The 20,225-nt window shown below is 31.2% G+C and overlaps 1 protein-coding gene across 1 annotated transcript; it reads left to right on the top strand.

Annotated features, from left to right (window-relative positions):
• The first annotated feature begins 1,490 nt into the window (after positions 1–1,490).
• LOC139488008 (bone morphogenetic protein 2-B-like) lies at positions 1,491–19,786 on the top strand. Its single transcript, XM_071273316.1, has 5 exons — positions 1,491–2,539; positions 9,775–9,920; positions 11,702–11,861; positions 13,726–13,890; positions 17,463–19,786. The coding sequence occupies exons 1-5, from the start codon at positions 2,239–2,241 to the stop codon at positions 18,143–18,145; spliced, it is 1,455 nt and encodes a 484-aa protein (XP_071129417.1). The 5' UTR covers positions 1,491–2,238; the 3' UTR covers positions 18,146–19,786.
• Positions 19,787–20,225: the final 439 nt, after the last annotated feature.

Raw genomic sequence — 20,225 nt, 5'->3', positions numbered from 1 at the left:
TGGTTTATTTTTCCTGTATCATACCGGATTCGTACGAGTTGGGTTCTTTGAATTAATATTTCATAGAGACTAAAATATGGCGGAACTAAAATTCAAATACTTATATATTTAAACTTCTGGCTCATCTAGAAATGTGTCCCAAGATAAAAACAAAAGCAAATTTATCGATTTCAAGATGTAAGTCAAGATATAAGACAGATTTAGCTGTACATGTGGTATCCTTTATTTCAGGCTCGATTGGATAGATGCATTCTACAAAATCACAAAACTTTAAAATATTAGCGAGAGGACATCCTATACATAGCGGAAAGTGAAGTTAAGTGATGATGCTAGCTTCTTTTTATTCTTTAACAGACGCATAATACCCTTCAGTCTTGGGTCTCACTACTTGACTGGTGTAGTCCAGAAAACCGTTACATATTTACTCTAGTATTTGAGGTAGGATGATAAACTGTTTCATTTATCTGTTTCGTGTGTCCGTCTAATAGGGTAAGTATTTTAGTCTTGACGCCGTCTAATTAAAACTATCAAGTTGACCACTGAAGATATCCGATGGTCATATCGAATCGGTCAATCAAATTATTTACCTTTGTTGCATTATCAATGTTGACATTCTTTTCCTGTAAATAAGTAACCGAACACTCACAATTCATACTATAGATTTTTTATCTTGTAGCTAGTGGCCCTTTCGGAAATCTCCAGAGTTTTTCTATAGTTATTTTTATTCTCAAGTTTTATAAGCGCCTTTCCTATGTAACGAACAGTGAAAGGTTGTTTTATGGTTGGTTTTGCAATGCCTGTCTCTGGTTTAGATATATATATAAATTTTGATTAAAGACATAACGCCAGGGACAGTCCTTTTATAACAGTTAGATACAAAAAATAATCGCTAGATTTTTGTTCTTTGTTTAATGTCGTATATGGTTATTTTAAAACAGTCATGTTTTTTTTTCTTTTGTAATAGATATCGTTGTCGCCAACATTATTTTCTATATTGATTGGTTTATTTTTTCCTGTATCATACCGGAGTCGTACGAGTTTGGTTCATTAGAATTAATATTTCATAGAGACTAAAATATGGCGGAACTAAATTTCAAATAATTATATATTTTAACATCCGGCTCATCTTGAAATGTGTCCCAAGATAAAAACAAAAGCAATTTTACACTTGACGCAATGAATATTTCATCGCTAGAATCAACCTGCTTGTCGCATGCATTTAAAAGAAGAAAAGGTTTTTTCTGACTCATTAAATATGTACCATCCTACTGGCTGTAATGTTTTATGTTAGAAGATTTATCATGTTAAAACATCTCAGTAACAACTGTAATCACCAATAATTGAATGGCAAAACTCAGTGCGCCGCATTTTCAATTAGAAATTCTTTGTGGAGATAATATATGATACCAGCTATTAAATCATGCTCTTTCTATATTCTATAGTTATATTTTGACTGACAAGTTAGCGCTTTTTGTATTCATTGAAAAATTGTTTGTAATTTGATATCTGTGCTTTTGATTGTTGTGAAAAAAAGGTTTTAATGCCTGGCCATTGGTGGCAATTCATGCATGGATGATTTCTTTGCTGTATGTGACAAATCTTTTTAAACCAATGTCTACTATGCGGGAGGAGCAACGTTCTATTTTCATTATCGATATAATCGAGAAATTGACTTTTTACACCTTTTTACTTTAGAAGCGCTTCTGTACATGTTTTCATAGGATTTTAAAACCATTGGAACGCATAGCTATTTAAGACTTAATCATAATTATAATTGTGTGGTGATTTTTTTCCTAATATTAAGAATGAAAGTTCAATAAGATAAACAACAGGTGCCTTCTAAAGGAATTTAAACTCTTTAACTAAATGTGTGGTTTTAGAATTAGATGAAATTTTATGAAAGTTAAAAGCATCGAATAGCACAGGTGTGTGGTTTTAACTGGACACTTAAGTGTCACTCGAAAGTTTCTTAGGGTACTACAACAGCTTTGTTAAGAGCTCATAATGTGTAAAGATACTTCTATACGACATTGGAGAAAAAATTCTAAATAAAAAAAATCGGATGTCACTTGTTTTCAGGTGTGAATTTCAATGATACAGATTTAATTATGTATTTAAATTTGGATAACAACTCTTCAGCTTTGAAAACATTGTCAAGATTTTTCGTTCAAAGAAAACCTTGGATGAATTAGTTCTATTGGTCTTGTTTTCTTGATTTAGAAGTAAAAACACAGGGAAATGTCGGGTTGTATTCAGTGCCAAATAAGTAAATTTTACAAAATATTAAGAATTGTGTTTTTTATTTTATTATACCTTGGATTATTGACTGAAGCAAAGAAACGAAAAGTAAGCAATGAGACGTACGTTATAGAAAGATTATCTAACTTATTTGGAATTGATAAAGTTCCAGTGCGGATTTTTAATCGGTCTCCTCCACAATATATGTTGGATTTATATAACAGTATAACTGATAGTGGTGGACTTTTAAAAAGAGATAGTCCTTATCATGCAGATGTGGTCCGTAGCTTTCCAGATAGGCGTAAGTTTATTAATGTTTTTGTTTTATTTTTGGATATATGATATGTACATTGTACCTCTTGCTGACCGCAAACGTAGTAGGGTAAGGGGATATAGATAGACAAATACTTTGGTGGGGTATATGCTTGCCAATGAGACATATATCCGGCAGAGTCGAAATGACATGGATTTAATCAATTAAAGGTCCGTTTAGCAAATTCATACAGTATAGTCAGCTATAAAAGACCCCAACAGTAGCAATGTACCTTTAATCTAAAGTCCATTCTTTGAAAGTAGAGCTGCACTTTGTTCTACACATCATAAAATTTGCAGAGTTTGAAAAGTTGCTACTGCTGTTGAAATTGCTTAACGAACGTATTTTGTATTTACTACTTAGATTCAACTTATTTTGTATATACATATGAAGTTTTGTATTGATTATATAATTTAAACCATGCTACACCTTTCTACATTCGCTGCATATTTTCATATAAATCACTTGTACAATTAATAACATAGATAAGAGGGATGTTCTCCTGTTTTTCCATAGTAAACATATCTCGCCTCAAATGCTCATTTTCCCTCTTATTATTTCAAGTACATACTACTGTGTTCATACTTTTTTGTGCTGCATCGTAATTTTTGCCATGAAAAAGATTTTTTGTTGATACGAATAGACCACCTACTTACTACCTTTAAATTTCTGTGCAATTAATTTAATTACCATAACCAATTGTTTTTGTATGCATGTTTGATAATATTTCGTCAACTTTCATAGCTTACTTTGACAGCTCCACTTATACTTTTTTTTTCAATGCACTTTCTAGACGTTAAATAGATAAAAATCTACATACGATTTATTACGTTTTGTGATGATTTGCCTTGAAATAACTCTTTGCTTCATAACACAAACTGAATAATTAAATAAACGCCTTTTTAACTTTGATCGTGATCATCTTGGGTAAATCATACTGACAATGAGGTATGAAACAATTATAGGGCCATGACGTAACCTCAAAATGACATCTAGTAAAGTGATATCATGATACTTAATAAATTAAATACCCCAGGTTGTCTTTTATAATTTTTACTTTTTAAATGTTTTACTCCAAGCATTTCTGTTGAAGGTTATCCCACAAATGTGCACCAATATGTACCCAGTAAATAGCCAGTATTATGACATTGATTGTGATAAAACATGATCAAAAGTTTCTTCAATTTATTCTTATAAAATTACCTTTGATAAGGGGTTGGTCCATCTGCCTTTCGGACCTTGGTAGTATTGTTTCTTTAAGTGTACATGTATATATATATATTCATGTTTATATTTTCGAAGTATTGACTTTGAACGTTGAAAAAGACAAAAAAAGTCTGCGATAACTGCTTATATTTCAAACGTAATAGCGTACATCCGAAAAAATTGCAAAAGACCATCACAAATTCGTAAACTAATGTTCTATTGAAGTATAAAAATAAAGCCTTAAAATACTTTCAAATATTTCATTTGATCTTTTTCGAGTGACTGAATTGTCTGTTTATTGGAATTTATCATTCATTTTATGACTGCGCAGATATCATTTCGTGTTTTATGTGTCACGTGTACTGCACAGTTAATTTTGTCGTCATGTCATGATGGAGGGGGGTATGACAAGAAATTTGTTAAATGTCCAAGTTTCGCAGGTGTTTGAATTTCCAGGTGTGGGGCATAAATACATTGAAGAGAACCCGTCGTGTTTTCAATTTTAATACTTAAATATGCCAACAAAAAACGACAACAATTAGTGAAAAAGTGTGAATTTTCATGTACAGAGTGCGCTATCACTTTCGTACGGATTACAGTACGTTGTTTATAGGGTATCATTTCTTAAACAGGTGTTAGCAATCGATATGTTCATTAAAATGGCATTTATATAAAAATTCTCACGTAAACAAAATCTAATTATTTGGTTTGAATGCTACTTTACTAATAAATATAGGTATTACTTTATTTTTCAACAATTTGATTCGTGAGAGAAATTGGCAATAGTTGAGAGTAGAGAATAGCTGTTCTTATATATATGAGTTCTCATTTTCCAATCAAGTTGGTGTTTGCGTCAATGTGGTCAGTATATGTGTGAATACGAATATAGACATCTGTAACTATCATAATGGGAAATTGTGAGTTAGGGATAAGATATCCTAGACACCTTTTACTGGTCGCAGTTATAACTAATTACAATGTTATAATTATTGCTATCATAAATTGAAAAAACCCCACATGAACCATACATTTAGAGTATCACCATTGCGAACTTTGATCTAGATGGTATGATTCGGTCTTCGAGGAATCTTTCAAATATATTCTTGTTTGAATAAGTTAATTAAACGTATTACTTCGAGTATTTAGTCAAAAGTGACTAAGAATTCATAATTTACTTTAAAGGGAATCATTCTGTCTAGACTAACTGTAGCATCATACATTTTAATAACCTCTCACCCAACCTTTGTGAACACTGACAATTTGATGTTACATTATAAATAATAACTACCGACATATAAATTGATACTAGATTGGAAATTTATATGTGTTTTATATTTGTTTTGTTACAAAATTAAGAAATACTATAAACATTTTGATAGTTTTCCTTTTTTTACTATTTATTGCAATGTTGTGCTAATATAAACGCCATGGAATGTGATTTACAGCTTTTTTATAACTCATATAGGGCTCGTATCACTCCTGCTTTTATCATCAAGGCAACTTTATAAGTTGGTTTCTGCCGTTTTAGATTCATGATAAAACCCGTTATTATCAAGATAGTTATTTTAGAATGAAAAATCATCAAGTGCGTTTGAATAAAAGACAACCGCAAAATCGCAGGCATTTGAACCGTGTATATTTTATATATGTATAATGTCAATTGATAAAGTACATGTTGTATTTATCGATCTTGGTATAAATGAATGGCCAGTTTTCGTCAATTCAAGTTCTATTGCTTTATTCTAATCGTCCTAGACTCAATCTGTAAGCTTCTCTTAGATATATTCATTTAAGAACGATTTTTTTATTTTAAATTCTTCTTAGTTGTTTTACCAATTGTGATCGAATTAGACTTGGGTCTTCAACTGAGCGAGAAACTCCAAAACATAGGTGATGGCCGTATGTAATTGCTTTGTCTAAAGCTGTGATTTTAACGTCCTTTATTTGGAACCGAAAATTACAGTTTTGATGATACAGACCTAGATTGTATATACCATTTATTAATTGCTATCATATTACTACCCTATATGTCCCTTTAAAGCTGATCTATGAATCTCAGTACCACTTACCGCCTATGCTGGGTCTTGGCTAAATAGTGTGAATTCTTTAAAGGCTTTTGAGCATATTGTCATGACGTCGAAGAGAAATAATGGGCATCGGGTATATCACATGTGCATCCAGACTATTCTTTATGGAGAAAATTTGTTCTCGTAACATTTTTTGCCATAGACTTTGGACTTATTAAACCCAAGTTAACCATCAATGAATTTATGAGATTTTTACATTAAACCCTTTTCTGTTTGATTTGTAAACTAATAACAGCCTGAAAGGTTATTTGGGTTTCAAATATGCTACTATGTTTATTATAATTGTAACTGCCTCCAATTTCAAGCAAACATTTTGGATATTTTAGCTCCTCTTAATGCAAATATAAACATTAAGATGCAATTATCATCATTATTTCTACCCATGTACTGTATCAAAAATATATAATCAATTATGATAAAATTTATTGAAAATTGTATAGCAAGTCAATTATACGATAAAGAGGTATATATTACCCAAAATAAAGAACTATTTTGATCTAAAACATTAACGCAATCATAAATTAAAACCATTAGTATAATAGTCATACGTAATTATTAACAAATTTCTGACAAACGGCATGCTTATTTTTAACTTAATTCATAATATGCTTCGAAAATCTCTATCCTTAATAGAATACAGAGAACACAAAATGCAAACAAGATTTTGTAAATTGAAACATTTTAAAGGTTCTTAGTAACAAGGTGAGTTTTATTGAGCTGATGTAGTACGAATGACAGAAATATTATTTGCTAATTAAAAAAGCTCAATAACAAAGTTAACAGATATATATCATAGCGAGAATAAATTGCTATATCTGTTGGAAACAAATTTCTGTAGATTTAAATAATTACACCGAGGCTATTGTTAGTTCAACTCTCAGCAATGTTGCCGCCAAGTCCCAAGTACCACAAGATAACTTCAAATCAATAGCAGTCGTAAAATAGAATGTTATCACACACAAATGCACAGCTATCAAAATATGAATATATGCCAATGGTAGTCAATTTCAGCTGAAGTTTTTCCTACTTTTCTTTTATTGAACAATGAAAATGACGTTTTTCATTGTTAGCATAGTCTTTTTAATTGTTATTATTAGTGTGTCCAGGGTGAGTCTTGCGTCTGACGTACCTTAAGTTAAGCCTGGTATCTATGATAATTAACCAATTTTTAACTTATAAATTTTTATTCCAGCTCGACTGATTGCGTATAAGTTAATTAATTCTTATAGATGCAGTAATATGATTTTTCTGTAGGAGTGGGCGGAAAGGGGGGGGGGGGGGGTCTATGTCTGTAAGAAAAACTTGTTTTCGTTTAAAATATGATATGCAACTGGAAGCTGCTATTGTTTGAATGATCATGATTCTTTTTATGTTCGCTTTCTATTCACGTCACTCATGCAGACACAAGAAATTGTGAACATTGTTTGATAAATACCCTTAAATGTGTTAATGTTTGAAAGATACCCTCAAATATTTTAATTAAAAAAAAATGTAGATGCTTTTTACTATTGGAAATCAAAAACCTTTTTGCAAACATGTGATATCGACCTTACGAAAACTTGCGTCTCTTTCCTAACAACAAAAAAACACCAGAATATGTCGACTAAGTTTCCTAAATATGTTGAGTAATGATTGTTTAACTTTTTGGATAATGTTTATGATAACTTTCACTATATAATTGCTTAAAATTTCGCTCGAATTGTTTTGTAAGGTTTATATACAACTTAACCGCAAAGTTAGTGATGGAATTCAGCTTACATATTTTAATGACTATCTCAAAATCATTTAAACCAAATCGCGTGCCAGTTTGTGGTCGCGTGCCCGACTTATTGTTTTGGTTGTGTTTATCTTTTAAAATCTTTGTATGACTAGATTCAAACTATTGTGAAAACATTTTTGTACATTTATAAAGTTTTTGGTATTTATGATCATAATGATAATTGAAACATAAGAGTGGGATGAACTTCTAAAACTTCGACCGCTTAGAAAGAATTTAGAAAATGTTAGCTTGTGTGATATCTTGTCTTCATTTCTTGTGGTTTTCGAAAGAAAAGACAGACTTAATTTTCCCTAAAAAAAAGTTTACAAAAATACAAATTACAAAAATACCGAACTCCAAAGAAATTTGTAGAACGGAAAGTCCATATTAAGCAAATGGCAATACCAAAAGAACTTACTATAAACTAAAACAGTTGCGATGTAAATGTTTAAAAAAAAAATACATATCAATAAGCTAAACATAATAAGTATTCATATTTCGTGTCTTTAGTTATTCCTTAGAAAAAAAGATATTTAACGAAGAATGTGAAAAATCCCTAATTATTTCCAATCGTAATGAGTGCAAGGACCACCTTTAACTAAGTGCAGCAATTCAAACGCCAAACAGAGTACCAAGACAGTTGTTTCTGTTAAAACATAAAATTGGCAATTCCTCAAAAGGGCATAATATTATTTATACACGGGTATATACTTTATATACCTTTTCCCTGTATAGATTTCAATCAAATTACACGGTAAATAAATCAATTTATAAAGTATTATATCAATCGCATAGCTGTTTTAACGGGTTTTCAATTTTACAATGCAAAAACTGACATTACAGGGTTTAAATGATTTAGAAAAATTTTAATTGACAATTTACGTAAACTTATACTTGACTTATGGAACCCAAATCTTTTTCAAAACTGAAAATTAAATTAAAATATTTGTATTCTCTACCCAAACATGTGTATGTTGCAATGCGTTTGTTTGATTTTTTTGTTTACATATATAATTATTGTAAACACTTCAAAAGAAGAAAAGCTGATCAACAGTGAATGAAATTTTTAAAGTATATAAGATAGGTATAAAAACCGTTGTTAAAATATTTGTGAAGAATCATTTTCGACAGGTGTTAAACTACCTGTGGGAATATACTCTAATTACAGCTTGTTTGCTTAATTTGGTCTTTAAATACATACAAGTATGGATAAAATGTGAAAATTAACAAAACAAGAAGATTATTGAAATAGCAGATTTATCTACTTTTAGTACAACCTTTAAATATTATATGCTTGATTCAGAAGTTAAGAAAAAATATCCGAATACCGTATAATTATTTTGCAAAGAAAAAGCACTTTGTAACAAAAAATGTAGTTATTTACTTTAATTCAATAATGCATATCACCAATATCAAATACATGCAACACATTGGATATGTTGAACGTGATGATTTTAATGTCAACATATGTTTCATCAGTGTATACTTGTAATATTAACCGAAGATCTTTTGCAGTAGATGTTAAACTGTCGCTTAATATATACAACAGTGATACAATTCAGAAACCTGGGAGTAAAGTATACCATTTGAATACATTGATTGATTATTGGTGTTTAACGCCACTTTCAGCTTTTGTGCACGTTTGAGTTGGTGGAGGAAGTCAGAGTACAATGAAAAAAAAGACCGACTTCTAGAAGGAAAACTAGTCAATTTGAGATCGCAGTCGAACGAACCTTCACACGAGCAGTGTTCGAACTCACAAACTCAGTGTTTTCAGTCTTGTGACTCTTAAAATGAACTTCAGAATTGAAGTCTTTAATTCATACGCGTGTGATGTATCTACCTATGTACATCTCACAGTTATATTGAACAGGTTCTACCTACAAACTGAGGAAGTCTTCCACCCTTATTATCATAGTCCAGGTCACAATTATTTTAAAACAAAAATAAAACACTATTTATTCATTGTATCGAATGTAATTGCGAATGATGTGTTTTTAAAATACTTTGCACCAAATTTTATCAAGCCAACATCGTCCATTTTCATATTTTTTGAAAAAAAATCCTGAATTGAATTTGGAATCTTAGTTTGACACAGTATTTTCTACAACTTAATTTTTTACTGTCTAATTGATAAGATTTTTTCATTTTCTGTTTTTCTTTTCTTTCAGAATGGACTCAACAGATGCATTTTTATTACAATATATCATATTTAACAACGGAAGAAAAAATATTAGCAGCAGAATTCCATGTTTTTAAATTACGACCAAAGCCTTCATCGTCATCAGAAATCATTCCATCATCCCATATTATAGAGGTAAGTAAGGAAAAACATAAAAACTTATATCGTTGATCATTGCACGTGAGTGCACATGTGGACGTCTCAGGTGCAATGCATTTACACCTCATTAAAATATATATAGATGAAGTATGAAAAAAATACTGTTTTGGTGTAATGTTTTAAGTGATTTTTTTTCAGTGTTGTCCTGGAGCCAAATCGCTGTGAATATTTGTGCTAGAAACACATTTATTTAATTGACATCAACTTTGAAATCATTTGATCATGAAGAAATATAAACATGATATAACTTTTAGTTTCCTTGTTTCTATTAAGCTTTATAGTAAACTTTATTTCAATTTATTTGATAAAAATACAAATCACTATGTGAGATTTCATAACACATTAAGTATGACATCACAACGGTCATTTACAACACTGCGTCAGAAGCAAAGAAGCGCTATGGATCCTGATAGCGTATAATTGAAGAGCAAAGGTGAGCAATACACCACAGATTGTATTAAATGTTCAGACACACCAATCAACATTCTCTTCAAATGAAAAATGAAGATGTATTTCTCTCTTGACAAGTAGACTTATACAAATTAATCATAACTGTTATGTTCTTAAACTTTATGGTGATTATGTTATAAGGTAATGTCCTGGTAATACTCCAAGGAAATCAGAAAATTAAACAAGCTAAACCTGTGATTTAGAATATTTCATATATGCTTCTTCAAAGCTGATTATGCTATATGGATTTTGCTTATTGTTGAAAGACGTATACTGACCTATAGTTGTTAATTTTTGTGTCTTTCTGTCTCTTGACAAGTTGTGGAGAATTGTCTTATTGGCAATCATACTTATACTTTTATTTTTACATATTATATCGTGTTTCCATTTGAGTTGGTAAGAAAAGCTGGTACTAACAAATAAAAAATAACTGTTTTACATAGGTTCGAATATATAGTATATGGTTAGTTCTGGTTGCTCCTTACCACTAATGGTAAATACTACTACAAGCAAATTCAGGACGATAACGTGTTACTATAGTAATATACCGTGTTAAACTATACAAGAATAGTCCGAATCTATCATTAGAATCAAAACGGTTGCATTTATTTGGAAGTCATATCTGATTGATTGATGTTTGCTTATTGACCTGTTGGATAGTTACAAAGATTTCGTATTGTAATATGTTATCATGGGACTCCTCAAAAAGTTTTTGAACAGATTCGTTATTTTTATGCCCTATGTATTGGCATTATGTTTTCTGGTCTGTGCGTCCGTTCGTACGTCCGATTGTTCGTCTGGTTGTTCGTCCGTTCTCTCGTTCGTTTGTTAGTCCGTCTGTCCAGCTTTAGTTTAGTATTTGGTTAAAGTTTTTGGTCAAGGTAGTTGTTGATGAAGTTGAAGTCCTCTCAACTTGAAACTTAGTACACATGTTTCTAGTGATATGATCTTTCTAATTGTTAATGCCAAATTATAGTTTTGACCACAATGTCACGGTCCACTGAACATAGAAGGTGATAGTACGATTGGGGCATCCGTGTACTATTGACAAATTCTTGTTACTGTTTGAATTGGTGTTAATATTATATCTTTTTCTGAATTTAAACATTACGATCAACACGGTTGCAGTCCTTAAGAAGCCACATCTGATTGGTTTATGTTTGCGTATTGGGTCTGTTGGATAGTTAGAGATTTCATCTTGTAATACCTTCTGACTCCTCGACGTTTTTTTTAACAGGTTCGTTACTCTGTTTGAATTGGTGTTTGTATTTTCTCTTTTTAGGAAATGGCTTTTTTTCTAATTTCAGGTAAAAATATATCAAGTTTTAGACCCAGACAAAATTTATTCAACTGGAGGTCTAAAATTATTAGATGCCAAAAGAATAAGTGTTCATACTCATGGCTGGTTAGTTTTCCAAGTTAAAAAAGCTGTGGAGCAGTGGGTAAATGGCTCATCGTATAATCATGGTGAGTATTATTGAAATATATTATAATCAAGTATTTGATTGGTTGTTGATAATGGAATATTTTATCACCAATGGATTTGCTTAAAGTTTGAAACATTTACAACACTCACGTATAAAAAAAGTTTGTCAAAGTTTTATTGACTTAAATGATAGGATATTATCAGTTATGCTTCAATATACATGTTACCGAAATCAATAAGATGAAGCAGACACTGTATTGGTCTTGTTATTAATAGAAAACAACATGTATTTTAATTTTAGTACACAAAAACCGTATTTCAGAAATACCCTCGTTGAAATGTGCATTCATCTGAATATAATATTAAACTAAGATGTGCAACTGTCTTGATTTACAAGATCTGTCTAAATTAAATTCAGTAATTTAATCTACAACCCCATGAGGTTAGTTTGGGGTCCGGAATTACAACTCGTTTAGACAGAATAGAGCATTGGGTGATTTATCACGGAACTAAAGCTTTCTGTAATAGCTATGATTACAAAATTAATAGGTTTACTCTAAGTATTATTTATGAAAGAACGTTTCCTACTATGAACATTGTATTATTTCACAATGTACATTTCATAGCCACAGAAATTAACATAGAGTAATCGAAGCATCCCTGCATAATTCCTTTATCCCGCTGTTTTAATGGCACATAAACGACTTTTTAATCAAGCTCCAAAAACTCATTAAATGTTTTTCTTACTGTGATTTGTAAAAGAAAACGTTTAGACTATTGTTGGGTAGAAATTTATCGCTTAATGTAACATGAGGGTTAGGTATATTAAAAAAGACACACTGGAAGGTAACTTTACAACTAATAATAAATGATATATTAAATCGAAAAGCCATATCTTTTTATATCTAAATTTTCAATTTCACACATCTTTAATCAGTGTTTGTATCTATATCATGCTTCATGTTATCCACTTATGATCTTTCTTTCAAGAATTCAATTACAGCATCAACAGAATTTTATAGCAAGTCATTACATTGTAAGGCAGTGATATCGACCTCTGTAAGATTGCACTGAGTTTTAAAGTTTATATACTGAACGCACTGCAATTTACTAAAACACATCAACCCAATAGATGCCATAGTTGATAGGTAGATTTGGGGAGAAATTATTGGCATATTCAGTTTTTGTCAATGTCATCTTAGAAATAAGCTGTTCCCTTTTTTTTGCAACAGAATTCTTTTTTTTATATGCAATATGGTTCGGTTGGTTTATCCATGACAATCATTATATGTAGAATCGCTTTGCACAAATGTTGTATTATTTTAACTTTTAGTTTCTTGTGTACAATTTGGAGTTTAGTATGGCGTACATTATCACTGAACTAGTATATATTTGTTTAGGGGCCAGCTGAAGGACGTCTCCGAGTGCGGATATTTCTCGTTGCATTAAAGACTTGTTGGTGACCTTCTGTTGTTGTCTGGTCTATGGTCGGGTTGTTGTCTCTATGGCACATTCCCCATTTCCATTCTCAATTTTATCGTATTGGCGTCTTTATGTAATATTTAAAAGCGATTTTTACAAACCATTTTCCTGGAGTGTTACCTGCTGAATTCGACGTTTTATCAGGTTTGTACTAACATGAGCAACACGACGAGTGACCATTCTGGCTCACATGAGATCACCCCAGTTATTGGTGGGGTTTGTGTTGCTCAGTCTTTAGTTTTCTATGTTGTGTTTTGTGGTTGACTGTTGGTCTTTTTCAGTCTTGGCCATGGCGTTATCAGCTTATTTTTGACTTATGAGTTTTGAGTTTTCCTTTTGTATCATTCGCCTCTCTTTAAGTTAAATGTATTTTTTCTTTGTTTCTTTCTTAAAACAGTTTTAACTTTGTACTTTGAATTTCAGGCTTTTTGGTGACCACAACATCAACGAGTGGCCAGCATGTTAACGGAAGTTACGTCCGATTTGCTCAAAGGCGTGAACATCATGAAAGTAAACAACCAATCCTTGTTGTCTATACAGATGATGGACAGTTACGGCATCCTAATTATATTTCACCAAATGATGAAGGTAAATCACCTTAAAAATCATCCACCTATTCAAGCAACTTCTTTTCTCCATTTTTTTGACCAAATATTTAGTTTTCGATATAATATTGCATTCCCTGATATATTGCCGGTATTCTCGACATAACTGTGACAACAAATCAAATGCTCTAACATTTTTTTTTGAAAAGGATGTAAAATTAGTAATGAAAATGACTTCGTCAGTGATTGTTAAATTTCTTCGGTTACTTTCTTTTTATTGTAATACCCCGCTCCGCAATGGCGAAACTTTCGATAAATTTTCCAAGGAACAGCTTCCGAAAATTAATTTTGTTTTAGTGTTTAACATGAAAATGTTTAACATGAAACTGCTATTTTCAAATTCCTCGCCCATTAACTTCCTGTTTACTGTATGCTCATATATTCGTTCAATGACCTTGCGTGATATTTTCGTGACGTTCTTCTCATGATCTACAAGTCAGATCATCGAGCCATTTGGTATCAATATTAACATGAGCATGATATAGCGTGTGGTGCATTGTCACAACCATGGCTCTTCAACTGCCTGTTTACCGAACTCTTAAAGCGGGGTTATCATTAGTTAGCAATAACTCACAGTTCAATATGCTGAATAGTTTAAACCAGTTTAATTTGACACATACTGTACGAGAAGCTAATTTATTACGAAGACTCTTCAATAGGCAAACACATGGAATTGGAAATAATAGTAAACATCATCCAAATCAAAAACGAATGTTACTTCTTCTTTATATGTCAAAACACTGCGTTTAAACATGTTTTATAGTGAAATCGATAAAACCCATTCCAAAATATTATGCAGTAGCAAAAATTACATGCATGATCTTAGAGAAAGCATGTAAATTTTAAGCAATATATGATAAATTGACTCACTAATTCGGGTTTTCAACATATCTCACCAAACAAAGGCAACAGCAGTATACCGCTTTTCAAAATTCATAAATCGGTTGAGAAAAAAACCAAATCCGGTTAGAAACTAAAACTTGGGGAAACACATCAAATATCAGAGGAGAACTACGACACAACAGAAACACAAAACTAAAATGTAAAACACAGAAACGAACTGTAATATAACAATGGCCATTTTCCTGACTTGGTACAGGACATTTTAAGAAAATAATTGTTGGTTGAACTTGGTTTTGCGGCTAGTCAAACCTCGCACTTTCATGGCAAAAAAATACAGTCTAACCACAACACTTTCTTTATTTTCTAAATACTAGTAACGTAAATGACGCAGATGAAGACGACCAAATATGTAAGTCCTTGTTTTCAACCTGGTCGGAGACCGAAGCTTCTTTCGCGAGGTCTTCATGTTCATGGCCTGTACACTACCACCTAGTTCCATGGTAGTGGACTGAAAAGTTGGGGAGGGGTTAATTAACGGAAAAGAAAAGGTGGCTTGTTTATTAAACAAAAATGCAATTTTCCTTATTTATAATTGACAACATACGATTAGACTGAATTCTTAATCATATTATTAATGATGATCATTTCTAAATTTTTCTCACGGCAAAAATTAAGAAAAAACATTAACATTTCGTAAGAGACTAGACTTAAAGATAATTGTTTTCACTTTCTCGTGCCAACGAAGCTGTTTATTGCAGGTTTAAATGTAGGATTTCCCACTGTGTTGAAGTCACATTTAAGAATAAGGGAAGAGCATCTTCAGTTTAAATTGAATTCGATAGTGCATCTATCATCCTAAGAAAAATCATTTTGCTGTTACTTAACAGGTTACGTGTGTGTTTTAACGGAAGTTGAATTTAACTATCACTCACAGAAGAAATTTTGCCGATTTTGACAGACTTTGCCAAAACGTTTGCTAAATAATGAAGTTTTGACAAAAACCAAAAACATTTGTCTATATTATGAGTCTAATTCAGTCTGCATAAACTTTTTAAGATGACTGACGCCACTTATCAACGCTTCTGGTTGCGTTATAATTCCTTTGATTTCTAACGTTTACTTTGAAAATAAATAAACTACACGTGCAATACGGAATTAATTGTCTATATCTACATGATATTTGCGTGAAATCTGCTCTGAATCTAATGAAAGGCTACCCATTATCCCATAGCAAACTATTTTATTAATATTTCTTTACTTTTAAATTTATTAATTGCCTTTGCGTTTGTAAGTTAGTTATTGCATGTGATTTAATATATAGGAGCTGACGCGTAATTTTTGTGTGACTTAATGCTACATTTGATGTTTAAGACATTTAATTCAAGGTATTACCAAAGTCTTAATGAACGAAAAGTTTATTAGTCAATAAATTTGAGAGTTTGGTGCAGCTTGAACTAAAACAGGAATGTCACATCTTTTTTTCTGAATGTACATGTATGTACGAACATGTTTAACTGCAGTTACTTTAGGTATTTTTTTATAAAATGATTTCGTTCATTTAACATATGATTAGTACATGAACATGTATTAATATGTCGAAATTTGCATATAGACTGCAGCTAGCATGGTTGTATTTGAAATTCTATGTTATGGGGTAATTATGGCTTTTTCAAAATTTCCATAGCCCACATAGCGTATAAACTTATCTTTATCCTTGAATAAAGTTTGCCACATGAGACGTTTTAATAATCGATAAGATCGCCGTTTTATTACTTGAAAATTATTATAAATTTGAAATATGTTAACCCTTTTCTTATAACTCCATTAAATGAATGATATTTGACCTTGCATTCTGAACGAAAGTAATGAAAAGTGATTCACCTCATTTTTACAATGGTTTTCATTTATTTTATAAATTGAAGGTTATTATCTTGTATTATTTACTATCTTTCGTTTTATTATAGGTAATTGCGAGTTCATAACAACTGCCAGAGATATTTTTTCCTCACCTCATTGATATAATAAAAAAATTATAACCATTGTTAAAATATTTAAGGTTCACTTATTTACAGCATGATCTTAAATCTTATTTCTGTCGTTCGTTCTGTTTGTAGTAATAAAATAACCTCTATAAAAAGAAAAGTATTTCGAACAGCGGTATACTAATGTTGCCTTGATTTCCTCTAAATGTATTCAATATTTGATTTAACTTTAGAGAGAGCTTGATGTATTTACTTTTTAAGATTCTAACCAAATTCTGGCTTTCTTCTAGATGTATGACAAAATCATATGCCTAAAGATAGCTAAAAACTCCAGATTTGATAGATTTTGGGACATTTTGATATTTATCTTTTTATCCTCAATTTTTTTTTATGAGGACTAACCTTATCAAACCAACGTTTTATTGAAAGTAAATATCCAAATTATCCTTTATTCATTTTGGTTTTAAAGACTTATTGGATGCAAAATATGACAAATTGTAGCTTTGTTTTAGGATTTTTTTGTAAAATGGTTTAAACCGTATTATGAAGTCAATGTATATGAATATTCAAACATAAATTTCCACTCCGTTTAAGGGGGTACCCAACACTATACCCCAAAAAAATCTTGTCGTTTAATTTTTCTTAATTTTTTTTCATTGATAAACTAGGCCAACCTAAATTTATGTATAAGTCGTAAGATCTCAATGCATCAATTTGGGTTTTTTTCCAGATTATCTTGAAATTAAGAAGGATATAGAAAGACAAGAAAAGAAAAGGAAGAAACAAATGAAAGAGGCAATAAGATTATTAAATGAAAAAGATCGTGAAGAATTTGAAAATGAACATTTAAATAAATTACTTGGTATGTCTAAAAGAACACGACGTAGTGCCGACACAGAATCTAAGGATAGTAAGAAATCGAAACGAAAAGGAAAAGGAAGGAAGAAAAAGAATAAATTGTCCAAAGCAGAGAGAAGAGAAAGGAGGAGAAAAATGCGAGAACAAAAGAGAGCAGAAAAGAGACGTTTAAAGAATGAAGGAAAACTGAATAAAGAAAAACGTGGGTTAGATTATATATTATATGACAGAAGACGACGGAATTGTGGAAAAAGAGAAATGTATGTAGATTTTGATGAAATTGGGTGGTCTGGTTGGATTATTTCACCTAAAGGTTATAACGCTTATCATTGCAAAGGAGAATGCCCATTCCCACTGGGACAAAGTCAAAAACCAACAAATCATGCAACAGTGCAAAGTATTGTGCATGCGTTGAAGGTTGGAAAAGATGTCTCTACGCCATGTTGCGTTCCAAATAAATTATATTCAATAAGTTTGTTGTATTTTGATGATGACGAGAATGTAATTTTAAAACAATATGATGACATGGTGGCTGCGAGTTGTGGATGTCACTGATACTCATCTATATATAAATACTCAGTGTGTTTAATAGCCAGCAGTCGCTTCCGTTATCATGACTATGGCTTCGAATCACGATGTTATCGATGGAGTGACGTCAGAAATAAAATCAAATATACCGATTTCAAGAACTTATTCGTATGCCGGCACATTTTTAGTGTGACGTCGATGAATAGTCGCTCAAATGTGATCATATAAGCCAAGACTTATTTATTGAAATACAGCCGTCAAGTGAACCTAGATATAGTTCAGACTTTTCGGCAGACAATAAAAACTACAATGGAGTACAAAATGTATCTGGCTAGCAGATACAAATACTACATCAACCAATGTTGACGACATGTCGGCTAGAAACAGAAAATAGATTATTTGTGGTAAATGCTTTTAAGGCTTACCTTTTGAAATATGATAGCACGTGTCTTTGATGTAAAACTTATTATACATCAGATAAAAACTGAAAGTGCTCATTTTAATGTGATAGTGTACGTTATAAATCAAGCTATACGTGTTAAATGTATAGAGAGAACAGACAGAGGTTCTACCCCTTTCTTTAATGGTCAATCAATGCCTCACTAGGTCGAAAAAAGACCTATCATTGTTGAATTCATCAAAGATTTTAGTTGTGTAAAGTAATGAGTTTATGTAAATAGATATATGTAATTCACTTGTTAAAGAAGAAGGAAACCATATTCGTTTCGTTTATTTGAACAGGAGAGTTCAAATAATGATAAAACTTTGGTTAGATAGTATGCTTATCTGTTAATTGTTTTTATTCATTTATAGTCGCTCAGAAAGTTTGCAGACACGGAAGTCTGGTTCGTATTCTTAATCTGACGAATAATACATTTCCTAAACTTTCAACCAATCATTTCACTTTAGTCGTTCATTTTATACTTTTCTGTCAATTTATGAAACTCCTGTTTAGTCGATTGATCAATAATATTATCAAGTGAATGAAGTTCAGGGTTTATAGGTTTAAAATATATTATGTAAAAATTCACCCTGAATTTACATGTCTTATCGGTCAAAATTGTTTATTGATATCAACTACTATAAAACATAATTTAGTATAAAACAACGTAATATGGCTATACCTTTATGTCCCTTTGGTATCTTTCGCTTCTCTATTATACATTCAGATATGGTATAATAAAGTAAGCAGCCGAACTTCTACTTCCTCTTTTTACTTTCTTAAATGATAATTGTTTAAATTTTAAAAAAAAAGATGATATTTCCGTCGATTTCCTAAAACATAAACATGTGATACGGAGACCTTGTTGTTAAAGTTTGAATGTGGCTTGAATGAATTTGCAATTTTTAGAAAAAAGCTTTGTAGAAATGAAGAATGATGGTAAATAACCTTGTTTCCTTTTACAAAGAAAACTGCGTTACATTGATTGATAAAATACGAAATTTCAAACACTATCTGTAAAAGCGAACCGTTCTTGAAAACGAAGTTCGTATTGTTAGTGTATAGATTTAGAATAAATGTGGGAAGCTGTGCCAGTAAATTGTATGTATCCAGTTCAGTAAATGTTAGAATTTGTTGTTATATGTTATATTGTTTACTGATGCTTTGTATAAGTTTGTTTTGTTATGTCAGTTATAATTTAAAATGAATTAAAACTTCAGAACTAATTATATAGTAATTAATGTAAATTAAGATTGTCTCCTTATAATTCTATTTAAGGTGAAATAAGAATAGTTTGATGATAGCAGATGTGTGTTGCTCTAATAGTCGTTAACTGTTCAAGTTGAAAGTTTCTGATGAGACTAAATCCAGAAAAGCACTTCGGATGCACCAAATTAAAAGAAGTGTTATAATTTCATTAAGAATTAGTAAATGACTTAACGAGTTTCGTCTAGAAATCGACTATCAGAAACCAAGATACAATCATGCAATAAAACAAGTAAGATAGAAAGGGTGGTGAAGATGACGTTCAGATTATGTGATATTTTGCTCCTGCAGAAATACAAATCAGATTCGATATATGCAGAGGTTCCGTTTCGCGTAGATTATTCTGATTTTCAAAATAAATTATCTTAACACTTGAAAATTCACATGAAAATCAGTTTG

The sequence above is a fragment of the Mytilus edulis genome, chromosome 9, assembly GCF_963676685.1.
Source record: "Mytilus edulis chromosome 9, xbMytEdul2.2, whole genome shotgun sequence".
Taxonomy (NCBI): Eukaryota; Metazoa; Mollusca; class Bivalvia; order Mytilida; family Mytilidae; genus Mytilus; species Mytilus edulis.
This window is presented reverse-complemented; position numbering and strand designations above follow the sequence as displayed.